This window comes from Salmo salar, chromosome 04 (genome assembly GCF_965601325.2).
Source record: "Salmo salar chromosome 04, fSalSal1, whole genome shotgun sequence".
NCBI classification, from domain to species: Eukaryota; Metazoa; Chordata; class Actinopteri; order Salmoniformes; family Salmonidae; genus Salmo; species Salmo salar.
In genome coordinates, this window is record NC_138294.1 from 66064709 (window position 1) to 66087347 (window position 22639).

Sequence of the window (22639 nt, forward strand, 5' to 3'; positions counted from 1 at the left end):
TATTTACCACATACAAATAGGAAACATTTAATTGACGGTCCTCCAACTGGTAGTTACTTGTGGGAAATTCATCTATCATCTCTGAGCTCCGACTTCTCCCACATGCTGAACTCTGATGTCACATATTAAGGAAAATACCTCATAACAGCATTTCTGGCAGTTAAATGCAATAAAACATGTATAAAAAGCAATCTATTCATGTTCTTTTTGAAAACTATAATTTATTTGCGAGCACAATAGCTGTACTTTTAGTTTATGGTTGCCTCAGCTTGTTTTTTTTTTTTTTTTTTACCATTTCTCAACGAGTTCCAAGCATGTGAATGCATCCAATTTCCCAACCGGCAATTACCACCTTCCCACTTGGTTATCAACGCAGCATTATGCTGGTTTTCACAGGCAGCTCAATTCTGATCTTGTGCCAAATTATTAGCAAAATATCTGATCTTATTGGTAAAAACTCCAATTAGTGGCAAAAGATAAGAATTGGGCTGCCTGTATAGCCGCAGCCGTATACAAAACACACTACACAATTGAAATTTAGGACATCAATCCCATTTAATGTGGCAGATGTTCTTAATGTAACTCATATCCACAAACACTCAAAAAGGCCGTAATAATCTGCATGTACAATCATGCATTGTGGTTGAAACAGTTCAAACACCCATTTGCGTTTTTCATTTTGATCATAAGTTTCCATGTCAGTGGATAAACTGATATTGTATGTATAATTTTGGGATTTTTTTTTTTTTTACAGAAAACAAAACAAAAATCACAGACATATAATCTAACTGAATAGTAAAAGTACAATTAGTAGTTATACTTATACTTTTTTTTTTAAGGTAAAAAATGCAAATACATCCAATCTGTACAGGCATCACATGAATTTCAGTATATGTATATTCTTATTAATCTTCAGTACAATTAATATATTGTTCTTTATCTTGCCATGTGCCAATCTCTGCATCAAAATAGACTACATCTAATAGATGCTGACGAGGAGGGGAGTTAAAATTAGGGCTGGTACGTTTAAGCAGAGTGGTAAGATGAGAAGTCAATAGTAGAGAGTGAAGTCAAACAAAAATCAGAAAGGGGCCAAGTCCAAGCCAAAGCCAATTCCCAATAGCATTGAATAGCTTCCTTTCCTTACTGAACATCACTGCCTTGAAAGGACAGTTTTGATAGGTTGAAGTGATACTAGTAAAACCTACTCAGTATTTACACCTATCAGTGAACGTGAGAAAATTAACCCGGGAGAAGTTATGTTTGGTCCTCAGGAAGACTCCGTTCTTATCCACACCACTGCCATGTTCTTGTCGCTGAGGGCCACCAGGTATCTGAGCTCAGGGTCCATGGCCACACTGTTGATAGCGGGACCTTCCACTGGGCTCTGTCCTTTCCTCACAGGTAACGGCCATGCCAGGATCTGCAAAGCCCCAAACGGCTCATTAGTAGGTAGTCTAATTACATGGAAAACAACACCCAGAATATCATTTCAGTGAGAAATGATGACTTAAGACTGACTAGTTGTAGACTAGTGGGAAAGATGAAGGGTGCCATAGCAGAGCCTGTCAATTACCCACCATGAGTGGCTCAGGGTTTCCATTAGGAAAATATGGCACCGGACATTTGCCCGGCAGCATTTTAAATTTACCAGACATTTGTGAAATTTACCGGACCCATATGCATTGGGTGTGTAACCTGATTAGGGCATCACCCATGGTTTTCAGAATGACAGAAATCACATTTAGATTATGGCAGGGTTTCTCAAACGCCGTCCTCAGGACCCCAAGAGGTGCACATTTTGGTTTTTGCCCTAGCACTACACAGCCGATTCAAATAATCAACTAATCATCAAGCTTTGATCATTTGAATAAGCTGTGGTAGTGTTAGGGCAAACACCAAAACGTGCACCCCTTGGGGTCCCGAGTGCCGAGTTTGGGAAAGGCTGGATTATTGTAATCCTTATTAACAGAACACGCAAGTCGAGGATGCAACGATGTCCTTCTTAACAAATTCTGAGGTGCACTTTGAAGATGTTAGAATAACTGTGCACATTTACTTTTCCTCAGCCAACAAGACAAGTAACGAACAGCAAAATCACTAGCCTAAGTAAATCTACTATCCCCCATAGTAGAAAAGTTTACCTATTCTATTGGTCAGCTTGTCAAGAAAGAAAAAGCCAGTTCCAAAATGGAATTCTGAGACAGTTGTGGGACGATAGATCCCAAATTCATACAACCAGTAGACCTAGGCTACATAAAACAAACGTTAAAAAGCAATGGGTCTAATGGAACAGATCAGAACATTGAGCTTAAAATGTTGATTAACTATTATTTCTTCACATTATAATAGCAGCAACAAGGCAGTAGGTTATGCGCGAATGTCTGTTCCATAACGCAATTCGCGGGAAAACAACGTTGTTAAAACGGCACAGCACATTCCAGTGGTTTCATGTGGCAAGAAGAAAATATCCATTAGAAATTTAGAAAGAGGGAAGATCTAATATGCAACAATGACCATGGGTTGCTAATATGACTACGATTGTGCCTTTGGCACAAGATGCCTCATGTAAAATGTATATAGGTTCAGAACTTTTGTAAAACAGCACGGTTAAAAATATATGACAAATAGAAATCAAACTTGATGGACATCAGAAATAGATGAGGTAGAGGAAGGACAGGACTAAAAACAAACAAAATATAACTATTGTAAAAATAGATTGTGTCCGTAAAATGTATTTAGTATGTATAAGCTGGAAGTAGAAGCCGAAGTGTTGTTGTTCATTAGTTTATTCCAATTATGGGAGGGGTGGTAGGGTTAGTGGGAAATAATAAAAGGATAATATATATTTTTTTAAAGATATGTATATATACAGTACCAATCAAAAGTTTGGACACACCTACTCATTCAAGGGCTTTTCTTTATTTTTACTATTTTCTACATTGTAGAATAACAGTGAAGACATCAAAACTATGAAATAACACTTTGGAATCATGTATTAACCAAAAAAGTGTTAAACAAATAAAATATATATTTTATATTTGAGATTCTTCAAAGTAGCCACCCTTTGCCTTGACGATAGATTTGCACACTCTTGGCATTCTCTCAACCAGTTTCATGAGGTAGTCACCTGGAATGCATTTCAATTAACACACCTGCCTTGTTAAAAGTTATTTTGTGGAATTTCTTTCCTTCTTAACGCATTTGAGCCAATCAGTTTTGTTGTGACATGGTAGGGGGGTATATAGAAGATAGCCCTATTTGGTAAAAGACCAAGTCCATATTATAGCAATAATAGCTTTGAAAGTTTCTTCAAGTGCAGTCGCAAAAACCATCAAGCGCTATGATGAAACTGGCTCTCATGATGACCGCCACAGGAAAGGAAGACCCAGAGTTACCTCTGCTGTGAGGTATGAATGTGAGAATAAGTTCATTAGAGTTAACTGCATCTCAGATTGCATCCCAAATAAATGCTTCACAGAGTTCAAGTAACAGACATCTCAACATCAACTGTTCAGAGAAGACTGCATGAATCAGGCCTTCATGGTCGAATTTCTGCAAAGAACCCACTACTAAAGGACACCAATAAGAAGAGACTTGCTTGGGCCAAGAAACACGAGCAATGGAGAGACCGGTGGAAATCTGTCCTTTGGTCCAAATGTGAGATTTTTGGTTCTAACCGCCGTGTCTTTGTGAGATGCAGAGTAGGTGAACGGATGATCTCCACATATGTGCTTCCCACTGTGAAGCATGGAGGAAGAGGTGTGATGGTGCTTTGCTGGTGACACTGTCTGTGATTTATTTAGAATTCAAGGCACACTTAACCAGTATGGCTACCACAGCATTCTGCAGCGAAACGCCGTCCCATTTGGTTTGCGCATTGTGGGACTATCAATTGTTTTTCAACAGGACAATAACCCAACACACCTCCAGGCTGTGTAAGGGCTATTTGACCAAGGAAAGTGATGGAGTGCTGCATCTGGCCTCCACAATCACCCGACCTCAACCCAATTGAGATGGTTTGGGATGAGTTGGACCACAGAGTGAAGGAAAAGCAGCCAACAAGTGCTCAGCATTTGTAGGAACTCCTTCAAGACTGTTGGAAAAGCATTCCTAATGAAGCTGGTTGAGAGAATGCCAAGAGTGCACTAAGCTGTCAAGGCAAAGGGTAGCTACTTTGAAGAATCTCAAATATAAAATATATTTTGATTTGTTTAACACTTTTTGGGGTACTACATGATTCCATATGTTATTTCATAGTTTTGATGTCTTCACTATTATTCTACAATGTAGAAAGTAGTACAAATAAAGAAAAACCCTTGAATGAGTAGGTGTCCAAACGTTTAACTGGTACTGTATATACAACAAATATATGGGGGATAGAAAATGATGCAGACAATTACATTGATGGAAGCTACAATCAATCTGCAATATTAAAGCTGATCTACCACCCAAAAAATTCAAAGAAATAAAAAGTTTGTGCCTTTGGCTACTGGACAATGAAAGAAAGTTGATAAAACAATTGCCTCCACAGATATGGTCTGATTTTGGCTAGGCTATTTTGAAGCAAGGTAAGACATGCCTCGTAATATCTATTGAAACCTTCAGGTTTTAAACAATTAAATATGTTTTCAAAATGCATATTGCCTCCATCTTATTGCAAGGTGGTGTGTGACGCGCTGATGAAGCCTGCTTTCCGTTGCCTATGCATTTGGTATTTGAGATGTTGTAACATCAGCTCTCGCACTGACTAAGACATTTTCTGCTCAAAGGCTCTCTGTATGCTGTATACGAGATAAATAATATACATAACGAATATACTGTAAACACGTGACTATTTCATTTCACTAAATTACGCAAATTAACATACAGACCGATAAGCATGACCAGTAAAACTTTTCCCATCGACTGGTATTTCCATCAATTAATAGGCTAAAAAGCATTATTATTTCGCAAAGGGATTTTTTCTTCTTCTCCCGGACAATTGACTGGTTAACAGAAACCCTGGAGTGGCTCAATATTTGGTTCAATATGGCTCAAGTTAGATGGTGACCATCTTTCCCATTCATTTAAGATTGAGACATATAGCTGGATCTACACAACAGATGGCTAGGACATGGATAATTACCTTGAGTAACCTGTACCCCCGCACAATGACTCGGTACCGGTACCCCTTGTATATAGCCTCGGTATTGTTATTTTGTGTTACTTTTTACTTTAGTTTATTTAGTAAATATTTTCTTAACTATATCATGAACTGCATTGTTGGTTAAAGGCTTTTAAGTAAGCATTTCACGGTAAGGTCTACACCTGTTGTATTCGTCGCATGTGACAAATAAACATTGATTTGATTAATCTCAACAGTAGACCGCATTTAAGGTCTGAATACTCCAAAATAAAATTTGTCAGAAGTTAACTATAATTGTAATAAGTCGTTTCACTAATAAGTACCTCTGTGGCAGGAATTGCTTTGCCACTCCTAAAGTTGGCTTTGAGGAGGTCTGTTACATGGTATGTCCACAGTCTCCCTCTTTCGTCACCACACACCACGTAGCCTTTACCTGGGAAAGAAAAACATACGCTCTCATTCACATTAAACTGTTTTGTAGAAAAATTGTTTTCTCAAAACCATTATTGCATCTTCTTTCTTAGTCAACGGTTGTGGGGGTAATCCCTTCAATTGTGCCTTTATGTCTGTATTAGAATTTTAAGACTGTGGGTTCGATCAATGCCATTGACACAGTATGGTCTTGACTGAAAGAGTTACATGCAGGAACATGCTATGACATGCTGTTGTTGTGACATGTTGCCGTGTTGTTGTGACATGCTGTGACTCACTGGGGCAGGTGCTGAGGGACAGGTAGGCGATGTCTGTGCTGGACCACTGCAGCTCTGCCAGGATCACAGCACATACCACCTCCTTCTTCTTCTTCTTCTTCTTATTATTATTATTGGGCAGCTGGGCTCGTGTGTCGTTCCAGCTCCACAGGTAGATCGAGCCCTGCATGTGGCTCTTAGAGGCTGAGAGGGATAGAAAAGATGTGGACAAAGTGAGGAGGAGGAAAGGGAAAAAGGGAAAGGAGAGACGGAGGGAAACGAGAAGGGGAGGGATGATTTCCAGGGTTAGCGCTTGGACAGGCTCATGCTAGATTTATTCGAATTACATCAAACCCAATATCCCCTTCTAGGGATCTATAAAGTTGATTGAATTCCAGTCAAGTCAAATAAAATCTGCCTAAGTCATAAAAGACAATCTAATAACAGGGCCAGTGTCAGATCAAAACAGGAGCAGTTGACTCACCAACGACATCGTTTGTGAGGAATCCCAAGCCATCGATAGTGTGGTAGTCATGGTCTTTGTCCTTCTCATACACAGGGAATGTGATCTCCATCTCCTCAGACCTGTAGAGGGAAAAGAAGACCGTGAGTTGACGCTCAGGCAGCAGTCCAACTTTCAATGTCTCTCCACGCAGGCACACAAAGACAAAAACTACGGATCCTGACCTTTTCTTGGGGTCTTTGTTGAGCTGGATGTTGTAGCTGTGCAGCCCCTCCTCACAGGCAGCGATGAGGTGTGTGTCTGGGGTGGCAGGGGGTAGGCAGAAGTGCAGGGGTGTGGAGGTGGTCTCCAAAACCAACAGCTGACTGTTGGGCCATAAAATGTGTTAACACCAGGGCAGAGACGACAGACATCAAATACTCTGAGCATAATGACACGGACAAGTGACCACTTCGTTACCATTGTGATACATTTCCACTCAATACTTGCAAACCAAATTCATTTGCCCACAATATCAACAAAAAACTGATATAAAGCACCGTCAGAGTGAACTCACGTGACTTTGAAATTGTACTTGCTGTCCACTCCGCCAATGTCCCACATTAATATCTTTTTATCGTACGACCCAGCTGGGGGAAAGAAATTTTAAGTTTGAACGAGGGAGCATACAACCTACAACCATGATGTTATGCTCCAACCAACTAAGCTTATGAGACAACAAAATAAAATACACTGAACAAAAATATAAACAACATGCAAAGTGTTGGTCCCATGTTCCATGAGCTGAAATAAAAGACCCCAGAAAAGTTCAATATGCACAAAAAGCGTATTTCTCTCAGATTTGTTTACATCCCTGTTGCGAAGCATTTCTCCTTTGCCAAATTAATCCAGCCACCTGACAGGTGTGGCATGTCAAGAAGCATATTAAACCGCATGGTCATTTCACAGGTGCACCTTGTGCTGGGGACAATAAAAGGCCGTTCTAAAATGTGCAGTTTTGTCACAACACAATGCCACAGATGTCTCAAGTTTGAGGGAGCGTGCAATTGGCATGCTGACTGCTGGAATGTCTACCACAGCTGTTAACAGAGAATTGAATGTTCATTACTTTACCATAAGCCGCCACCAACTATGTTTCATAGATTTTGGCAGTACGTCCAACCGGCCTCACAACCGCAGACCACGTGTAACCACGCCAGCCCAGGACCTCCACATCCGGTGACTTCAACTGTGGGATTGTCTGAGACCACCCAGAAACTGTCTCAGGGAAGCTCATCTACGTGCTAGTCATCCTCACCAGGGTCTTGACCTGACTGCAGTTTCGCTTCAAAACAGACTTCAGTGGGCAAATGCTGACTTTCAATTGCCACTGGCACGCTGGAGAAGTGTGCTCTTCACGGATGAATCCTGGTTTCAACTGTACCGGACAGACGGCAGACAGTGTATGGCACTGTGCTGTTTGCTGATGTCAACGTTGTGAACAGAGTGGGGTTATGATCCAGGCAGGCATAAGCTACGAACACAATTGAATTTTATCGATCCTGAGGCCCATTAACGTGCCATTAATCCTATGCTATCAGCTAATGTTTCAGCATGATAATGCACGCCCCATGTCACAAGGATCTGTACACAATTCCTGGAAGCTGAACATTTCCAGGTTCTTCCATTGACTGCATATTCACCAGACATGTCACCCATTGCAAATGTTTGGGATGCTCTGGATCGATGAGTACAACAGCGTGTTCCAGTTCCCGCCAATGTCCAGCATTTTCGCACAGCCATTGAAGAGGAGTGGGATAACATTCCACAGGACACAATCAACAGCCTGATCAACTCTATGTGAAGGAGATGTGTCACACTGCATGAGGAAAATGGTGGTCACCCCAGATACTGACTGGTTTTCTGATCCACGCTCCTACCTTTTTTTTTTGTTTTTTTTTAGGTATCTGTGATCAACAGATGCAAATCTGTATTCCCAGTCATGTGACATCAAAGATTATGGCCTAATGAATTTATTTCAATTGACTGATTTCCTTATATGAACTGTAACTCAATCAAATCTTTGAAATTGTTGCATGTTGAGTTTATATTTTTGATCTGTGTAGAAGATAAACAGGAAGTGGCCACTCACTGAAGAGCAAGTTGCCCTGGCGGGGACTGAAGCAGAGGATGGAGAGGGCTTTGCGGCTGGCTCTGAACTCTCCATATGCCATGTTGGCTCTGGGGTGAAGCAGTTTCACCAAGCCTCGCTTCCCCCCCGCCGCCAAGATACTGCAGGGCCGCATGCCAACGTTGCCCTTCCGTGACATCAGCACAGTTGACCATGCCAGAGAGAAGAACTCCTGAGGGGTGGAATCATAAATTAACATTTTAATCCCAATTAATTCACCATTTATTTTGTTTTCTAACATGGAATGTGCAGGATAAACAAGAACACGGTATGATGTTTTCTACCAAGCTAAATGGCCCTATCAGGAAAAATGGTACATGCGCAGAAGCAGTACTGACCTCACCAGGGACCTTATACTTCTTCATAACCAGTCCCGTCTCACAGTCGATCAGGCACACAGACTCTCCTCCACACGTTGCCACAATACGAGTCGCACCATTCACATCTACAACATGACAGGGAGAAGAACACAGGGTTTGCTAGAGCAGATTATTTTTAACACCGTTTCTGTGGAGCTTATCATGATTGCATGTTATTCCAATTTATACTCTCAATTTGCTTATAACCACCCCCCTCCAAAACACATTCAGACAGTCATGAAGAGGGCACGACAATGCCTATTCCCCCTCAGGAGACTGAAAAGATTTGGCATGGGTCCTCAGATCCTCAAAAGGTTCTACAGCTGCACCATCGAGAGCATCCTGACTTGTTGCATCACTGCCTGGTATGGCAACTGCTCGGCCTCCAACCACAAGGCACTACAGAGGGTAGTGCGTACGGCCCAGTACATCCCTGGGGCCAAGCTTCCTGCCTTCCAGGACCTCTATACCAGGCGGTGTCAGAAGAAGGCCCTAAAAATTGTCAGACTCCAGCCACCCTAGTCATAGACTGTTCTCTCTGCTACCACACAGGAAGCGGTACCGATTCGCCAAGTCTAGGTCCAAAAGGTTTCTTAACAGCTTCTACCCCCAAGCCATAAGACTCCTGAACAGCTAATCAAATGGCTACCCAGACGATTTGGTTCGTCACTATAATAACTCCACCTACATGTACATATTATTACCTAAATTACCTCAACTACCCGGTGCCCCCACACATTGACTCTGTACCGGTACCCCTTGTATATAGCCTCGCTTGTTATTTTACTGCTGCTGTTTAATTATTTGTTACTTTTATTTTCTATTTTTTAACTTATCCATTTTTCACTTCACACTTTTTTCCCCTTAACTTCTTAAAGCACTGTTGGTTAAGGGCTTGTAAGTAAGCGTTTCACTGTAAGGTTGTATTCGGCGCATTTGAAAAATAAAATTTGATTTGAGATCCCATTGAAGGACAGGACAGTACTCACCTCCATAGTAGTCTAGCAGGGGCTGGAAGGAACAGGCCCAAAGCTGGGTGCTAAAGTCATCAGGGCTGTCCTGTTTACTGTGACACTGCAGAACGTGAAGGGGCTGTAGACTCACTGGCTCCTGTGATGAATGCTAGGGGAGATGGAGGAGAGGATAAGGGGGGTAGAGTGGACAGGGTGGGGGATGTATTAATGTGTGAGTTCCTGTGTTAATCAATGAGAAGCTAATGGCCACATGATGAGCAACCATCAAGTCTCCAGCTAAGCGTAGTACTAGTATGTGCTATACCAAAAACAAACCAAGACTAGAAAATCATACCTGAGACTTGGTGCAGATTACTTTCCCAGGCGTCTCGTTGACCTCTGTGGACCAATGTTGCCTGGCTGACTTGCGAGTCTGTTTGGCCAGTGGCATGTCTTCTTTGGACTGATGTTGCTTCTCTCTCAGGGAGTTCCTGGGGATCACCAGGAGTTTGGACTGGTCCCTAGTGGGGGTGGCTGGGATCTGTGCTGCCTTATGGGTCCTTGGCATGGTGCTGATGTGCCGCTCTGCCTTATGAGGGATGCTTTGCAGACGGCTTGACCGGCGTGGGCTGTCCTCGGCTTGAACACTCGCTCTGGCTATTTTCTGAGGGTGTAGGGTTACATCGCATTCGACAGTCGAGGCGGAACGCTTCCTCTTGGCTGGGAAAGGAAAACTCTGAAAACATGGGGAAAATCTATCTTATCATAAAGGAAAGGTACACAATTAATCTAAAAGTTTTGTAAAAGATTTGTCCATAAACTTGATCTATTTACCATCTATTACAAATATTTATGATCCAAACACAGCATTTGGAACATGACCTGCTTAAATAATAACAACCCTTTGAACATAAACTCTATGAAAATAATTCAGAGCAGGATGCTTATAGTAATGAGTATTGAATCCTTACACAGTTCTCCTTTGTATCAGCAGGCTCCTCTGTATCTCTGTACTCGTCATTTGGCTCGGTCAAAGAGCGAAGGTGTTCTTTAGCTATCATCTCCACCTAGAAGCCAGTGATAGAATGTCAGAAACCAATGAGACAATGTCAGAAACCTCAACGGCAATGTCAGAAACCAGTGAGAGAATATACATGGCTCCAGTTGTACCCCGATAAAATCAAATCATTGTCCTTATAAGGAAAAGAGAAATGTAATAAGCAGTTAAAACTTACCCTCCATTTTATGTAGCCAGTCAGAGAGCTGGGGCCATATTTCACCTTAAGACGCACCGCATTGACAAAATCCCTCTCCACAATGGCTAGTTTCTCTGCTGTTCGGTGGTCAGGGAGTGAAAAGCTGGTCTCCCACAGCGCTAACACCTAGAAACCAAAGCATTCAACAGAATTGGTCACTACTTTGTAGCAAATTATGCATAACAGTGCTTGTTTGATGAAAGACACAAACCGTTATTAGGTAATTACTATTTTTATCAGTTAGTTTCTAAGAGAATAGCAGGTAAATGGCAAACTATTATAAAGTTAATTTGAATACAGTGGCTCATACCCTCTTCCTGAGGTTCTCACTGTTGACATAGCGTATGTGGTTGGCTGTAGTGCTGATATCCTTCCCATTGTAAAACCTCAACTTGGGCAGGAGGATCATCAGCTTGTAGATGTCATTGACCTGCGAGACACAAGCATTAGCAATGCGTTCCAATGGGCAGTCATTGTTAGTCAAATGGAGATATATGAGAATGACTGACAAATAGCGTACTGAAAAGGTGACAGAAATGACAGAATTGGTAAACCAGCGGGTAAACAAAGAAAGAGCTTGAGAGTTACAACTCTATGAGAGAAAAACATCATACAATAACAATGAGAGCAACAGTGACTGAAGGCAGAATTAAAGGAGAAACAAACAGAGCGGTGGATCCTCACAGTGATGTAGAGGTTGTCCTCCATCCTCAGATCCTCCAGGGTGGTCAGTGTGTCCAGAGTGGTGACATCTTCCATCTCATTGTTGGTCAGGTCCAGAGAGCGTAGGGAGGGCAGGAAGAGCCCAGAGGGCATCTCCTGAAGTCTGTTCCCAGACAGGTCCAACTGTTCCAGACAGTGAAGGCGAGAAAGCAGGGGGACAGGCAGGTCACTGCTCTTCAGACCGAGCTTGGAGAGACTTTATGGGGAAGCACTGGGTCAGTACTAGCAACACCAGATAAAATGGTAAAATAGACATGCTTGGCCTAAATAACAATTTCTCTAACAAGGTATTCAAGTAGTTCTGCTCTTCCTCAAAACTGTTCCCATAGGATTGAGACAAAATACATATCCATTAAAACAGACTTAACATGGTCTTCAGACATACATTATGCTGTGACAAAGCCATTCTCCACTCCTAGTTTGATAACATTCCCAAGTCTACAGAGGAACCAGCCTTTACTTACTTTAGTGCTTTTACTTGTTCCAGATTGGTGTTTTTTGGAGTGCATTTCTCCAGCAGTAGTTTCTCTGTTATTTTCCCCATGTCTAGTCTGTACAAGTAAAGAGTAAAAGTAAGCAGTGTTCAGCTAGTTTGGTCATATATACAGTATGTATGGTCGCAGACAGCTAGGGGCGTGACTATCATCTGCAGTAGGTGATCGAAACTTGAGAAACCCCACGATGAGTAGAACGATAATGTGGAAGTTCGAGCAACAGAGATTTGCATCACTGTTTGACGTCTGTACTTTGCAAAGACAATTAGGTGTGACAAAATTGACAAAGGTCGCGCATCCATTAACTGTTGATTAAGTGTTTCCTTTGTTACAACTAACTCGTATGAAACTGGTCACAATACTATCGTAAACGATAGCTGACAGTATTTACGCTCATGCTACGTTGCCACTCAAGCTCATTGATATTCAAATAATGTCAGGAATTGCGGTTATAACTATAATTATGCTTTACTTATGACTAAAGCAGTTAATTCAAGTAGATTACTTATATTTAGTAGTATTAAACTATACGTACCAGAGCACAGTAGAACCTCTGTAACTTTCCCGCGAAATAATTGACAAGGCATTCGTCAACCTTCCTTCCGGTAAGAGCCAGAGAGCCGCCATATTGAGTGTGGCAAAGTATATTTTTTTAAAACGATGAAGAACCTTTTTAAGGTAGTAAATAAAATAGAGCATCTCCAAAAAATAATTTACCTGAGAAGATCCTGATAACATCACCGACATCCCTTTAATTAAACGAATAAACATTTTAGTACAACTGCAATCTTCTTTAGTATTATCATGGTTTGACCTTACATTTACATTTTAGTCATTTAGCAGACGCTCTTATCCAGAGCGACTTACAGTAGTGAATGCATACATTTCATACAATTTTTTTTTCTTCTTTTTGTACTTGGCCCCCCGTGGGAATCGAACCCACAACCCTGGCGTTGCAAACACCATGCTCTACCAACTGAGCTACGGGGAAGGCTGTAAGGTACATTGGTGAAAGGGTAGATGGCATTCTGCCTTCTAACCACACGACCCTTGCCTTTTGGCATTTGTGGTTTCAGGATGGGTGAAAACAGAGTTGGGTGCTGTGGAATCGGTGAGGGTTACCAGAACTGGTCTTGTAATACTTGTTTGTGTTTCTGCTGGTCAGAGGGACAAGGCGCTCCGCGTTAAACGAATGGGGGCAAGAAATGTGAATTGTTTTGTTCTCAAGAAAAGGGCCCCATTGAAAGGAGTGATTACTGGGGTAGCGGTAAATGTAAAAGTTGACCAACTAAAGGGGAAGATTCCCGGTGTTTGTGATGCTCGTCGTTTGGTACAACGCAGACAGGGTGGCATGAGTGATGAAACAGAAGAGTCATTGTCTGTTCTTTTGAGTTTTGATGTTGAGTCTTTGCCCGACAAAGTGATGTTAGGATATATAAGTTATCATGTACGAGCTTTTGTGCCGAATACATTATGTTGTTACAGGTGTCAAGCTTATGGGCATGTGGCAGCAGTGTGTAGGAGGGAGGTTCCTAGGTGTGAGAAGTGTGTAGAAGGGCATAAGACAAAGGAATGTGTATCATTGGGGAAAGTAGTGGTATGTGTTAATTTTATGGGTGCCCATGGGGTTGGGGATCAGAAATATCCTGTGCGAGAGAGGCAGGTTGAGGATTCCAGGGTTAGAGTAGTGCAGAAGTTGTTATTCTTTTTATTTATTTAACCTTTATTTAACTGGGCAAGTCAGTTAAGAACAAATTCTTATTTACAATGACGGCCTACCAAAGGGCCTCCTGCAGGGTCTGAGAGACCTAAGACAACAACATAGCATGGCAGCAACACATGACAACACAGTATGGTAACAACATAACATGGCAGCAGCACAAAATGGTAGCAGCGCAAAACATGGTACAAGCATTATTGGGCACAGACAACAGCACAAAGGGCAAGAAGGTAGAGACAACAATACATCACGCAATGCAGCCACAACTGTCAGAAAGAGTGTCCATGATTGAGTTTTTGAATAAAGAGATTGAGATAAAACTGTCCTGTTTGAGTGTTTGTTGCAGCTCGTTCCAGTCACTAGCTTCAGCGAACTGAAAAGACGAGCGACCCAGGGATGTGTGTGCTTTGGGGACCTTTAACAGATATGCTGAGGCAGTGAAGAAAGTAGAGGAAGATGGGACAAGGGGGAGGGATCCTGAAAGGAGTGGTGTGAGTAGTAGATCTATACCAGTAGATGGGGGAAAAAATTATTTCACCTTTATTTAACCAGGTAGGCCAATTGAGAACAAGTTCTCATTTACAACTGCGACCTGGCCAAGATAAAGCAAAGCAGTGCGACAAAAACAACAACACAGAGTTACACATAAACAAATGTACAGTCAATAACAGAATAGAAAAAAATCTATGTACAGTGTGTGCAAATGTGAAGAGTAGGGAGGTAAGGCAATAAATAGGCCATAGAGGCGAAATAATTACAATTTAGCATTAACACTGGAGTGATAGGCGTGCAGATGATGATGTGCAAATAGAGATAATGGGGTGCAAAAGAGCAAGAGGATAAGTAACAAGATGGGGATGAGGTAGTTGGGTGTACTGTGTACAGGTACATTGATCGGTAAGCTGCTCTGACAGCCGATGCTAAAAGTTAGAGAGGGAAATATAAGACTCCAGCTTCAGTGATTTTTGCAATTCGTTCCAGTCACTGGCAGCAGAGAACTGGAAGGAAAGGCGGCCAAAGGAAGTGTTGGCTTTGGGGATGACCAGTGAAATATACCTGCTGGAGCGTGTGCTACGGGTGGGTGTTGCTATGGTGACCAGTGAGCTGATAGATGACCTGGAGTCAGTGGGTTTGGCGACGAATATGTAGTGAGGGCCAGCCAACGAGAGCATACAGGTCGCAGTGGTGGGTAGCATATGGGGCTTTGGTGACAAAATGGATGGCACTGTGATAGACTGCATCCAGTTTGCTGAGTAAAGTGTTGGAGGCTATTTTGTAAATGACATCGCCGAAGTCAAGGATCGGTAGGATAGTCAGTTTTACGAGAGTATGTTTGTCAGCATGAGTGAAGGAGGTTTTGTTGCGAAATAGGAAGCCGAATCTAGATTTCATTTTGAATTGGAGATGCTTAATGTGAGTCTGGAATCAGAGTTTACAGTCTAACCTGACACCTAGGTATTTGTAGTTGTCCACATATTCTAAGTCAGAACCGTCCAGAGTAGTGATGCTAGTCAGGCAGGCAGGTTGTGGGCAGGTTGCGGGCAGCAATTGGTTGAAGAGCATGCATTTCGTTTTACTAGCAAGTAAAAGCAGTTGGAGGCCACGGAATGAGTGTTGTATGGCATTGAAGCTTGTTTGAAGGTTTGTTAGCACAGTGTCCAAAGAAGGGCCAGATGTATACAGAATGGTGTCGTCTGCGTAGAGCTGGATCAGAGAATCACCAGCAGAAAGAGCGACATCATTGATATATACAGAGAAAAGAGTCGGCCCGAGAATTAAACCCTGTGGCACCCCCATAGAGACTGCCAGAGGTCCGGACAACAGGCCCTCCGATTTGACACACTGAACTCTGTCTGAGAAGTAGTTGGTGAATCAGGTGAGGCAGTCATTTGAGAAACCAAGGCTGTTGAGTCTGTCGATAACAATGCGGTGATTGACAGAGTCAAAAGCCTTGGCCAGGTCGATGAAGACGGCTACACAGCACTGTCTTTTATCGATTAGGACCTTGAGCGTAGCTGAGGTGCACCCATGACCAGCTTGGAAACCAGACTGCATAGTGGAGAAGGTAAGGTGGGATTCGAAATGGTCGGTGATCTGTTTGTTAACTTGCCGTTCAAAGATTTTAGAAAGGCAGGGCAGGATGGATATAGGTCTATAACAGTTTGGGTCTAGAGTGTCTCCCCCGTTGAAAAGGGGGATGACCACGGCAGCTTTCCAATCTTTGGGGATCTCAGACGATACAAAAGAGAGGTTGAATAGTCTAGTAATAGGTGTTGCAACAATTTTGCCAGATAATTTTAGAAACTGAGGGCCCAGATTGTCTAGCCCAGCTGATTTGTAGGGATACAGATTTTGCAGCTCTTTTAGAACATCAGCTGTCTGGATTTGGGTGAAGGAGAAGCGGGGAGGGGGGGCTTGGGCAAGTTGCTGCAGGGGGTGCTGAGATGTTAGCCGGGGTAGGGGTAGCCGGGTGGAAAGCATGGCCAGCCGTAGAAAAATTCTTATTGAAATTATCGATTATCGTAGATTTATTGGTGGTGACAGTGTTTCCTATCCTCAGTGCAGTGGGCAGCTGGGAGGAGGTGCTCTTATTCTCCATGGACTTTACAGTGTCCCAAAACGTTTTGGAATTAGTGCTACAGGATGCACATTTCTGTTTGAAAAAGCTAGCCTTAGCTTTCCTAACTGACTGAGTATATTGGTTCCTGACTTCCCTGAAAAGTTGCATATCGCGGGGGCTATTCGATGCTAATGCAGTACGCCACAGGATGTTTTTGTGCTGGTCAAGGCCAGTCAAGTGTGGGGTGAACCAAGGGCTATATCTGTTCTTAGTTCTACATTTTTTGAATGGGGCATGCTTACTTAAGATAGTGAGGAAAGCCCTTTTAAAGAGCAACCAGGCATCCTCTACTGACGGGATGAGGTCAATATCCTTCCAGGATACCTGGGCCAGGTCGATTAGAAAGGCCTGCTCGCTGAAGTGTTTTAGGGAGCGTTTGACAGTGTTGAGGGGTGGTCGTTTGACCGCAGACACAATTTGCACGCAGGCAATGAGGCAGTGATCGCTGAGATCCTGGTTGAAGACAGCAGAGGTGTATTTAGAGGGCAAGTTGGTCAGGATGATATCTAAGAGGGTGCCCATGGTTACGGATTTAGGGTTGTACCTGGTAGGTTCCTAGATAATTTGTGTGAAATTGAGGGCATCTAGCTTAGATTGTAGGACGGCCGGGGTGTTAAGCATGTCCCAGTTTAGGTCAACTAACAGTACGAACTCTGAAGATAGATGTGGGGCAATTAATTCACATATGGTGTCCAGGGCACAGCTGGGGGCTGAATGGGGTCTATAACAAGCGGCAACAGTGAGAGACTTAGTTCTGGAAAGGTGGATTTTTAAAAGTCGAAGCTAGAATTGTTTGGGCACAAACCTGGATAGTATGACAGAACTCTGCAGGCTATCTCTGCAGTAGATTGCAACTACGCCCCCTTTGGCAGTTCTATCTTGTCAGAAAATGTTATAGTTAGGGATGGACATTTTTTGGTGGCCTTCCTAAGCCAGGATTTAGGCACGGCTAGGACATTCAGGTTGGCGGAGTGTGCTAAAGTAGTGAATAAAACAAAATTCAGGAGGAGGCTTCTAATGTTAATATGCATGAAACCAAGGCTTTTACGGTTACAGAGGTCAACAAATGAGAGCGCCTGGGGAATGGGAGTAGTGCTGGGGGCTGCGGGGCCTGGGTTAACCTCTACATCACCAGAGGGACAAAGGAGGAGTAGGATAAGGGTATGGCTAAAGCCTATAAGAACTGGTTATCAAGTGCGTTCGGAACAGAGAGTAAAAGGAGCAGATTTCTGGGCGCGGAAGAATAGATTCAAGGCATAATGTACAGACTAGGGTATGGTAGGATGTGAGTACAGTGGATGTAAACCTAGGCATTGAGTGAAGATGAGAGAGGTTTTGTCTCGAGAGGCACCATTTAAGCCAGGTGAGTTCACCGCATGTCTGGGGGGTGGAACAAAAGGGCTAGCTAAGGCATATTGAGCAGGGCTGGAGGCTCTACAGTGAAATAAGACAATAATCACTAACCAAAACAGCAATAGGGATAGGCCAACAAGTGATATATGTTTCAGTAAGATTGGATTTTTAGCATTTATAGCAAAGGTTATCAACTGTACTAAAGGGAAGGAACGTAAGTCATAGAAAATGTAGGTTGTGGTGGCAGCTGCAGAGAGGTATTTGGGTGTGCGAGACTTGACATCAGAAGAGTGAAAGGGTGTGTTAAGTGGTGGTATCCCATCCTTTCAGGTTGTTGGCCTGAGGTAGGACTAAATAGATTTCAATAGTGGAGTAGGGTGAGTGTAGTGTTAGATGGTATGGTATTTGTTTAAAAAATGTTTCAAGCAAAGTATAAGGGAGTTGTACTCCAGTCTAGTAGGTGGTGGTAAGGCAATATTTAATGGATGCCAACCGCCGTTAAACCTCATCGAAGAAGCCTTCTAACCACAGCTTTCAGCCATTAGCTTTGCCCATGGCTGGCTCATGTGAAATACAATCCCGATACTGTGTTTTAACGTTTAGAAACATCAATGATTGCTTGCGATATGGCTTTCAAAAGATATGTCCCTCATTTTTCATTCGTGATGAAGAATCGTTCAAATAAAAAATACACTTACTGTAGCAGTTTTGCACAGATCCACACAGCTATGGATGCCTCTCATCCGATGGAACTACACTTCTGCTACACTTCCCGAGTTACGCTTTACACACACAGGTGTTCGGCGCATGCTAAATAGCTAATTAGCACAGGTGGTCGCCTCTGATCTTCCATCTGTTTCCATAAACAAGAGCTGTAATATGAATATATTACCTTGTGGGAACCCTAACCTTATCAAGTGGTGTACAAATGTAGCCTTTTTTTCACTGATATGAAAGAAGGTCAATTTGCTTCCAAAACTGAACCGCAAGCGATGCGTGTTAATGTTCAAATTGAAAGTCGGGGTTCTTAACAAAACTCACCCATGGAGAAGACGCCTTTGTCCAATGATTTATGTGTAATGTAATGGAACTGAGAGTCATGATCAAGGGCTAGTGTAAGGGCTGCAAAGATAGCTAGATGGTCAAGTTTAATGTCCTCCTTTGACAGCCAACACATACACTCATACAATGCAGTAACTTGCAATATTTATTTTATTTTTATTTATTTCACCTTTATTTAACCAGGTAGGCAAGTTGAGAACAAGTTCTCATTTACAATTGCGACCTGGCCAAGATAAAGCAAAGCAGTTCGACAACATACAACAACACAGAGTTACACATGGAGTAAAACAAACATACAGTCAATAATACAGTAGAAAAATAAGTTTATATACAATGTGAGCAAATGAGGTGAGATAAGGGAGGTAAAGGCAAAAAGGCCATGGTGGCAAAGTAAATACAATATAGCAAGTAAAACACTGGAATGGTAGATTTGTAGTAGAAGAAAGTGCAAAGTAGAAATAATGGGGTGCAAAGGAGCAAAATAAATAAATAAATAAATACAGTTGGGGGAAGCGGTAGTTGTTTGGGCAAAATTATAGATGGGCTATGTACAGGTGCAGTGATCTGTGAGCTGCTCTGACAGCTGGTGCTTAAAGCTAGTGAGAGATAAGTGTTTCCAGTTTCAGAGATTTTTGTAGTTTGTTCCAGTCATTGGCAGCAGAGAACTGGAAGGAGAGACGGCCAAAGGAGGAATTGGCTTTGGGGGTGACCAGAGAGCTATACCTGCTGGAGCGCGTGCTACAGGTGGGTGCTGCTATGGTGACCAGTGAGCGGAGATAAGGGGGGACTTTACCTAGCAGGGTCTTGTAGATGACCTGGAGCCGGTGGTTTTGGCGACGAGTATGAAGCGAGGGCCAGCCAACGAGAGCGTACAGGTCGCAGTGGTGGGTAGTATATGGGGCTTTGGTGACAAAACGGATGGCACTGTGATAGACTGCATCCAGTTTCTTGAGTAGGGTATTGGAGGCTATTTTGTAAATGACATCGCCGAAGTCGAGGATCGGTAGGATGGTCAGTTTTACGAGGGTATGTTTGGCAGCATGAGTGAAGGATGCTTTGTTGCGAAATAGGAAGCCAATTCTAGATTTAACTTTGGATTGGAGATGTTTGATGCGAGTCTGGAAGGAGAGTTTACAGTCTAACCAGACACCTAGGTATTTGTAGTTGTCCACATATTCTAAGTCAGAGCCGTCCAGAGTAGTGATGCTGGACAGGCGGGCAGGTGCAGGCAGCGATCGGTTGAAGAGCATGCATTTAGTTTTACTTGTATTTAAGAGCAGTTGGAGGCCACGGAAGGAGAGTTGTATGGCATTGAAGCTCGTCTGGAGGGTAGTTAACACAGTGTCCAAAGAAGGGCCAGAAGTATATTAGTTAAGTCTTGTGAATAGGACACTCTAGCAGAAACGGAATATTACGTTGTCCATGTCATAAGCCGTGAGTCGTCTATTAGCTACCCAACACTGGGTGCATGCCCACTTTATAACGTTCCCAAACTAACTGGGCAATGAGAACCACACATTAATAACATGCGCGCAGAATCGCATTAGTGGAAACCAAGACGGTTCTCAGGGCAGGCCTGGTTATAGCTAGATGTCAGGGACAATTTTGGCTAACTCTTTTCCTAACCTTAACTTAATTCTCCTAACCTGTTACGAAAAGTCACTTCTGATAGTCAAAACCGGCAGACCTGTGCTGAGAGCAGTGTGAGTATCTACTAATGCAATAGCCAATCACTACAATACATTGATTTCAATGGTCTGATTTATTTTACAAAATACACACTCCTAGCAAGAAATGCAGTACAATGTGTCATCATGTTATAACATAGTTATAAGAACTGTGAATTTACAGTTCAATTAATCAAAATTAATCAAACAATCCAACTGTATTCGTGCAATGCTTAGCCAAAGAATGTCAAAATAGAGTGCAAAGAGGCTGCTTTCAGTCAACAAGTCACATTGTAATGTGGGTGGTGCAGGACTTAGGATAGAAAAAATTGAAACAGTGATGATTGCATTCTTTCTATATCGGTGTACCCTCAAAGCTCAGAGCTATGTCCAGCAGTTGGGAGCCCATGTTTTGCTGCTCTCCCCCAGACATGAACTCAGCAGACAGCTCCCTGTAGGTACTGCACACCCTGCGCTCATGGATGTCATGTCTATGGATGGCGTGTTTCCATCTGTGACGTGCTTCGCTGTATACCACCACAAGGGATCTGCAGGGAAGGTGCACAGACACCCGGACCTCCCCCTGTCCTAGTTCTGTCAGGCCCTCCTCCAGGGACATTGTGAGAGTGGTGTCTGAGAGCAGGTTGACGGTGACCAGACGCTCCCCCCACAGCCAGCTGTCATCCAGGTGGGGGTCAATGGCAGACCCACGCTGGGGGTGGTAATCCAGGTTGCACTGCTCCACTGGTTGAAACCCGGCTAGGACCGGCTCCTGGGACATCCGTAGCACCAGTTTACGGCTGATTGGAGGCAGGCCGCAGAAGCCACCAAGACGCACTTTGTGTTTTTTGAAGTTCACTTTAGGCCCAAAGTCCTGTAAAGACATTCAAAAAAGTGGGTTATTCTTTCTTGTTAGGAGTGAATGGTTGCTATCATGGGTACCTCCCATGATAGAAGAATGAAACACTGGCCATTGTCAGAGGTGATTCCGCAACTCATGCTGCCAGCCCCTATTCACTTGCCAAAATTGCGTCATCTTGCTATTAACAACTTGCAGCAAACGTTAGAAGATGACAACAAACCTGTTTCCGTCGACCAGACTGTGACTCTCTCCAGGCGTTGAGGTCCATATCGGTTATCAACTCACTCTCCTCCTCTTCTGATATGAAGTTGTTCCATAAAAAGATTCCAGGGAAGGGAAAAGACAGCTGCTGCCCACCATAATTGCGCACTGCTCGTCTCAGCAATGGGTCGTACATAAAATCGTGTCGTATCTAAAGAAAGTCAAATCTGTTTAAGGGATCACATGAAGTCAGTGCTGTAATAAGTGCTTTCCAAACACATCATACAGCTAAACAGTAATACGTAATATGACTTATTACTCTAGTTTAGCTATAATATGACGTATTTGTTGACAGTGCTCAGTCAGAGCAGACAGGGGGGACTGGCTAACGGCGTTTGCTTCAGAGCTCTGTGTCTAGCAACCGAACAGAATCTTATTTACATTATCTATTTTTTAGTTAACAGTTAACAGACTTACCGGTTGACCATTCTCCGATAATAGTCCATTTCCATTCACGCTCTCACACAATAAACAAGTTCGAATTCCCTTACAACCACAATTAGCATGGTGAATTTCCGTCGCCATTAGTAGATTACGTGTCCCACCATAACAGAACGTAGCAAAAACATATGAAATGCATTAAGTTCCGCATTGAACAAGGCAAAATGCATCAAATACAGTAGAATCATTCAAACCCAACAGTAGAATAAATAAAATGTTTATTTGCTCTTTTCACATTAGTGTCTCATTTTGTAGTCACTGATGCTTGCAATAGAGTCTTTGTAAGAATATAAAAGGTATGAAGAAATATTTCAATAATGATTTATTTAAAAACAAAAACAAACCTTACAGTACATAACAAACCATTATTCTCAGACAATTTAGGGCCAAAGATGGAGCATGTTGGGCATTGCAAAAC

At 42.7% G+C, this 22639-nt stretch overlaps 2 protein-coding genes across 3 annotated transcripts; both read right to left on the reverse strand.

The window, feature by feature from the left end:
- Window positions 1-530: 530 nt before the first annotated feature.
- lrwd1 (leucine-rich repeats and WD repeat domain containing 1) lies at window positions 531-12847 on the reverse strand. Its single transcript, XM_014197165.3, has 16 exons — window positions 12771-12847; window positions 12206-12292; window positions 11703-11937; window positions 11329-11448; window positions 10998-11144; window positions 10734-10829; window positions 10118-10498; window positions 9799-9931; window positions 8789-8895; window positions 8412-8622; window positions 6837-6909; window positions 6505-6645; window positions 6302-6402; window positions 5839-6021; window positions 5452-5561; window positions 531-1423 (listed from the first exon to the last, which is right to left on the reverse strand). The coding sequence occupies exons 2-16, from the start codon at window positions 12283-12285 to the stop codon at window positions 1271-1273; spliced, it is 2271 nt and encodes a 756-aa protein (XP_014052640.3). The 5' UTR covers window positions 12286-12292; window positions 12771-12847; the 3' UTR covers window positions 531-1270.
- A 7886-nt stretch (window positions 12848-20733) lies between these two features.
- Window positions 20734-22341, reverse strand: alkbh4 (alkB homolog 4, lysine demethylase). Of its 2 annotated transcripts, none has more exons than XM_014197076.1 (3): window positions 22198-22341; window positions 21740-21931; window positions 20734-21531 (listed from the first exon to the last, which is right to left on the reverse strand). In XM_014197076.1, exons 1-3 carry the CDS (start codon window positions 22303-22305, stop codon window positions 21013-21015), a joined length of 819 nt encoding a protein of 272 aa, XP_014052551.1. In that variant the 5' UTR covers window positions 22306-22341; the 3' UTR covers window positions 20734-21012. The 2 variants fall into 2 exon arrangements, with proteins under 2 accessions (XP_014052551.1, NP_001134079.1); NM_001140607.2 differs by having other exon boundaries at window positions 20738-21531; window positions 21740-21947; window positions 22198-22328.
- Between the last annotated feature and the right edge of the window lie 298 nt (window positions 22342-22639).

Excerpts from the sequence above, each read along its gene's own strand:
- lrwd1 (XM_014197165.3), bottom strand. The coding sequence starts at position 12,285 with ATGGGGAAAATAACAGAGAAACTACTGCTGGAGAAATGCACTCCAAAA. Across the intron at positions 6,910-8,411 it reads CCAGGGCAACTTGCTCTTCA|CTGGGTCGTACGATAAAAAG; the intron begins GTGAGTGGCCAC and ends TCTTTCCCCCAG. Across the intron at positions 5,562-5,838 it reads GTCCCTCAGCACCTGCCCCA|GTAAAGGCTACGTGGTGTGT; the intron begins GTGAGTCACAGC and ends TTTCTTTCCCAG.
- alkbh4 (XM_014197076.1), bottom strand. The coding sequence starts at position 22,305 with ATGGCGACGGAAATTCACCATGCTAATTGTGGTTGTAAGGGAATTCGA. Across the intron at positions 21,932-22,197 it reads TATCGGAGAATGGTCAACCG|ATACGACACGATTTTATGTA; the intron begins GTAAGTCTGTTA and ends GACTTTCTTTAG. Across the intron at positions 21,532-21,739 it reads AGTCTGGTCGACGGAAACAG|GACTTTGGGCCTAAAGTGAA; the intron begins GTTTGTTGTCAT and ends ATGTCTTTACAG.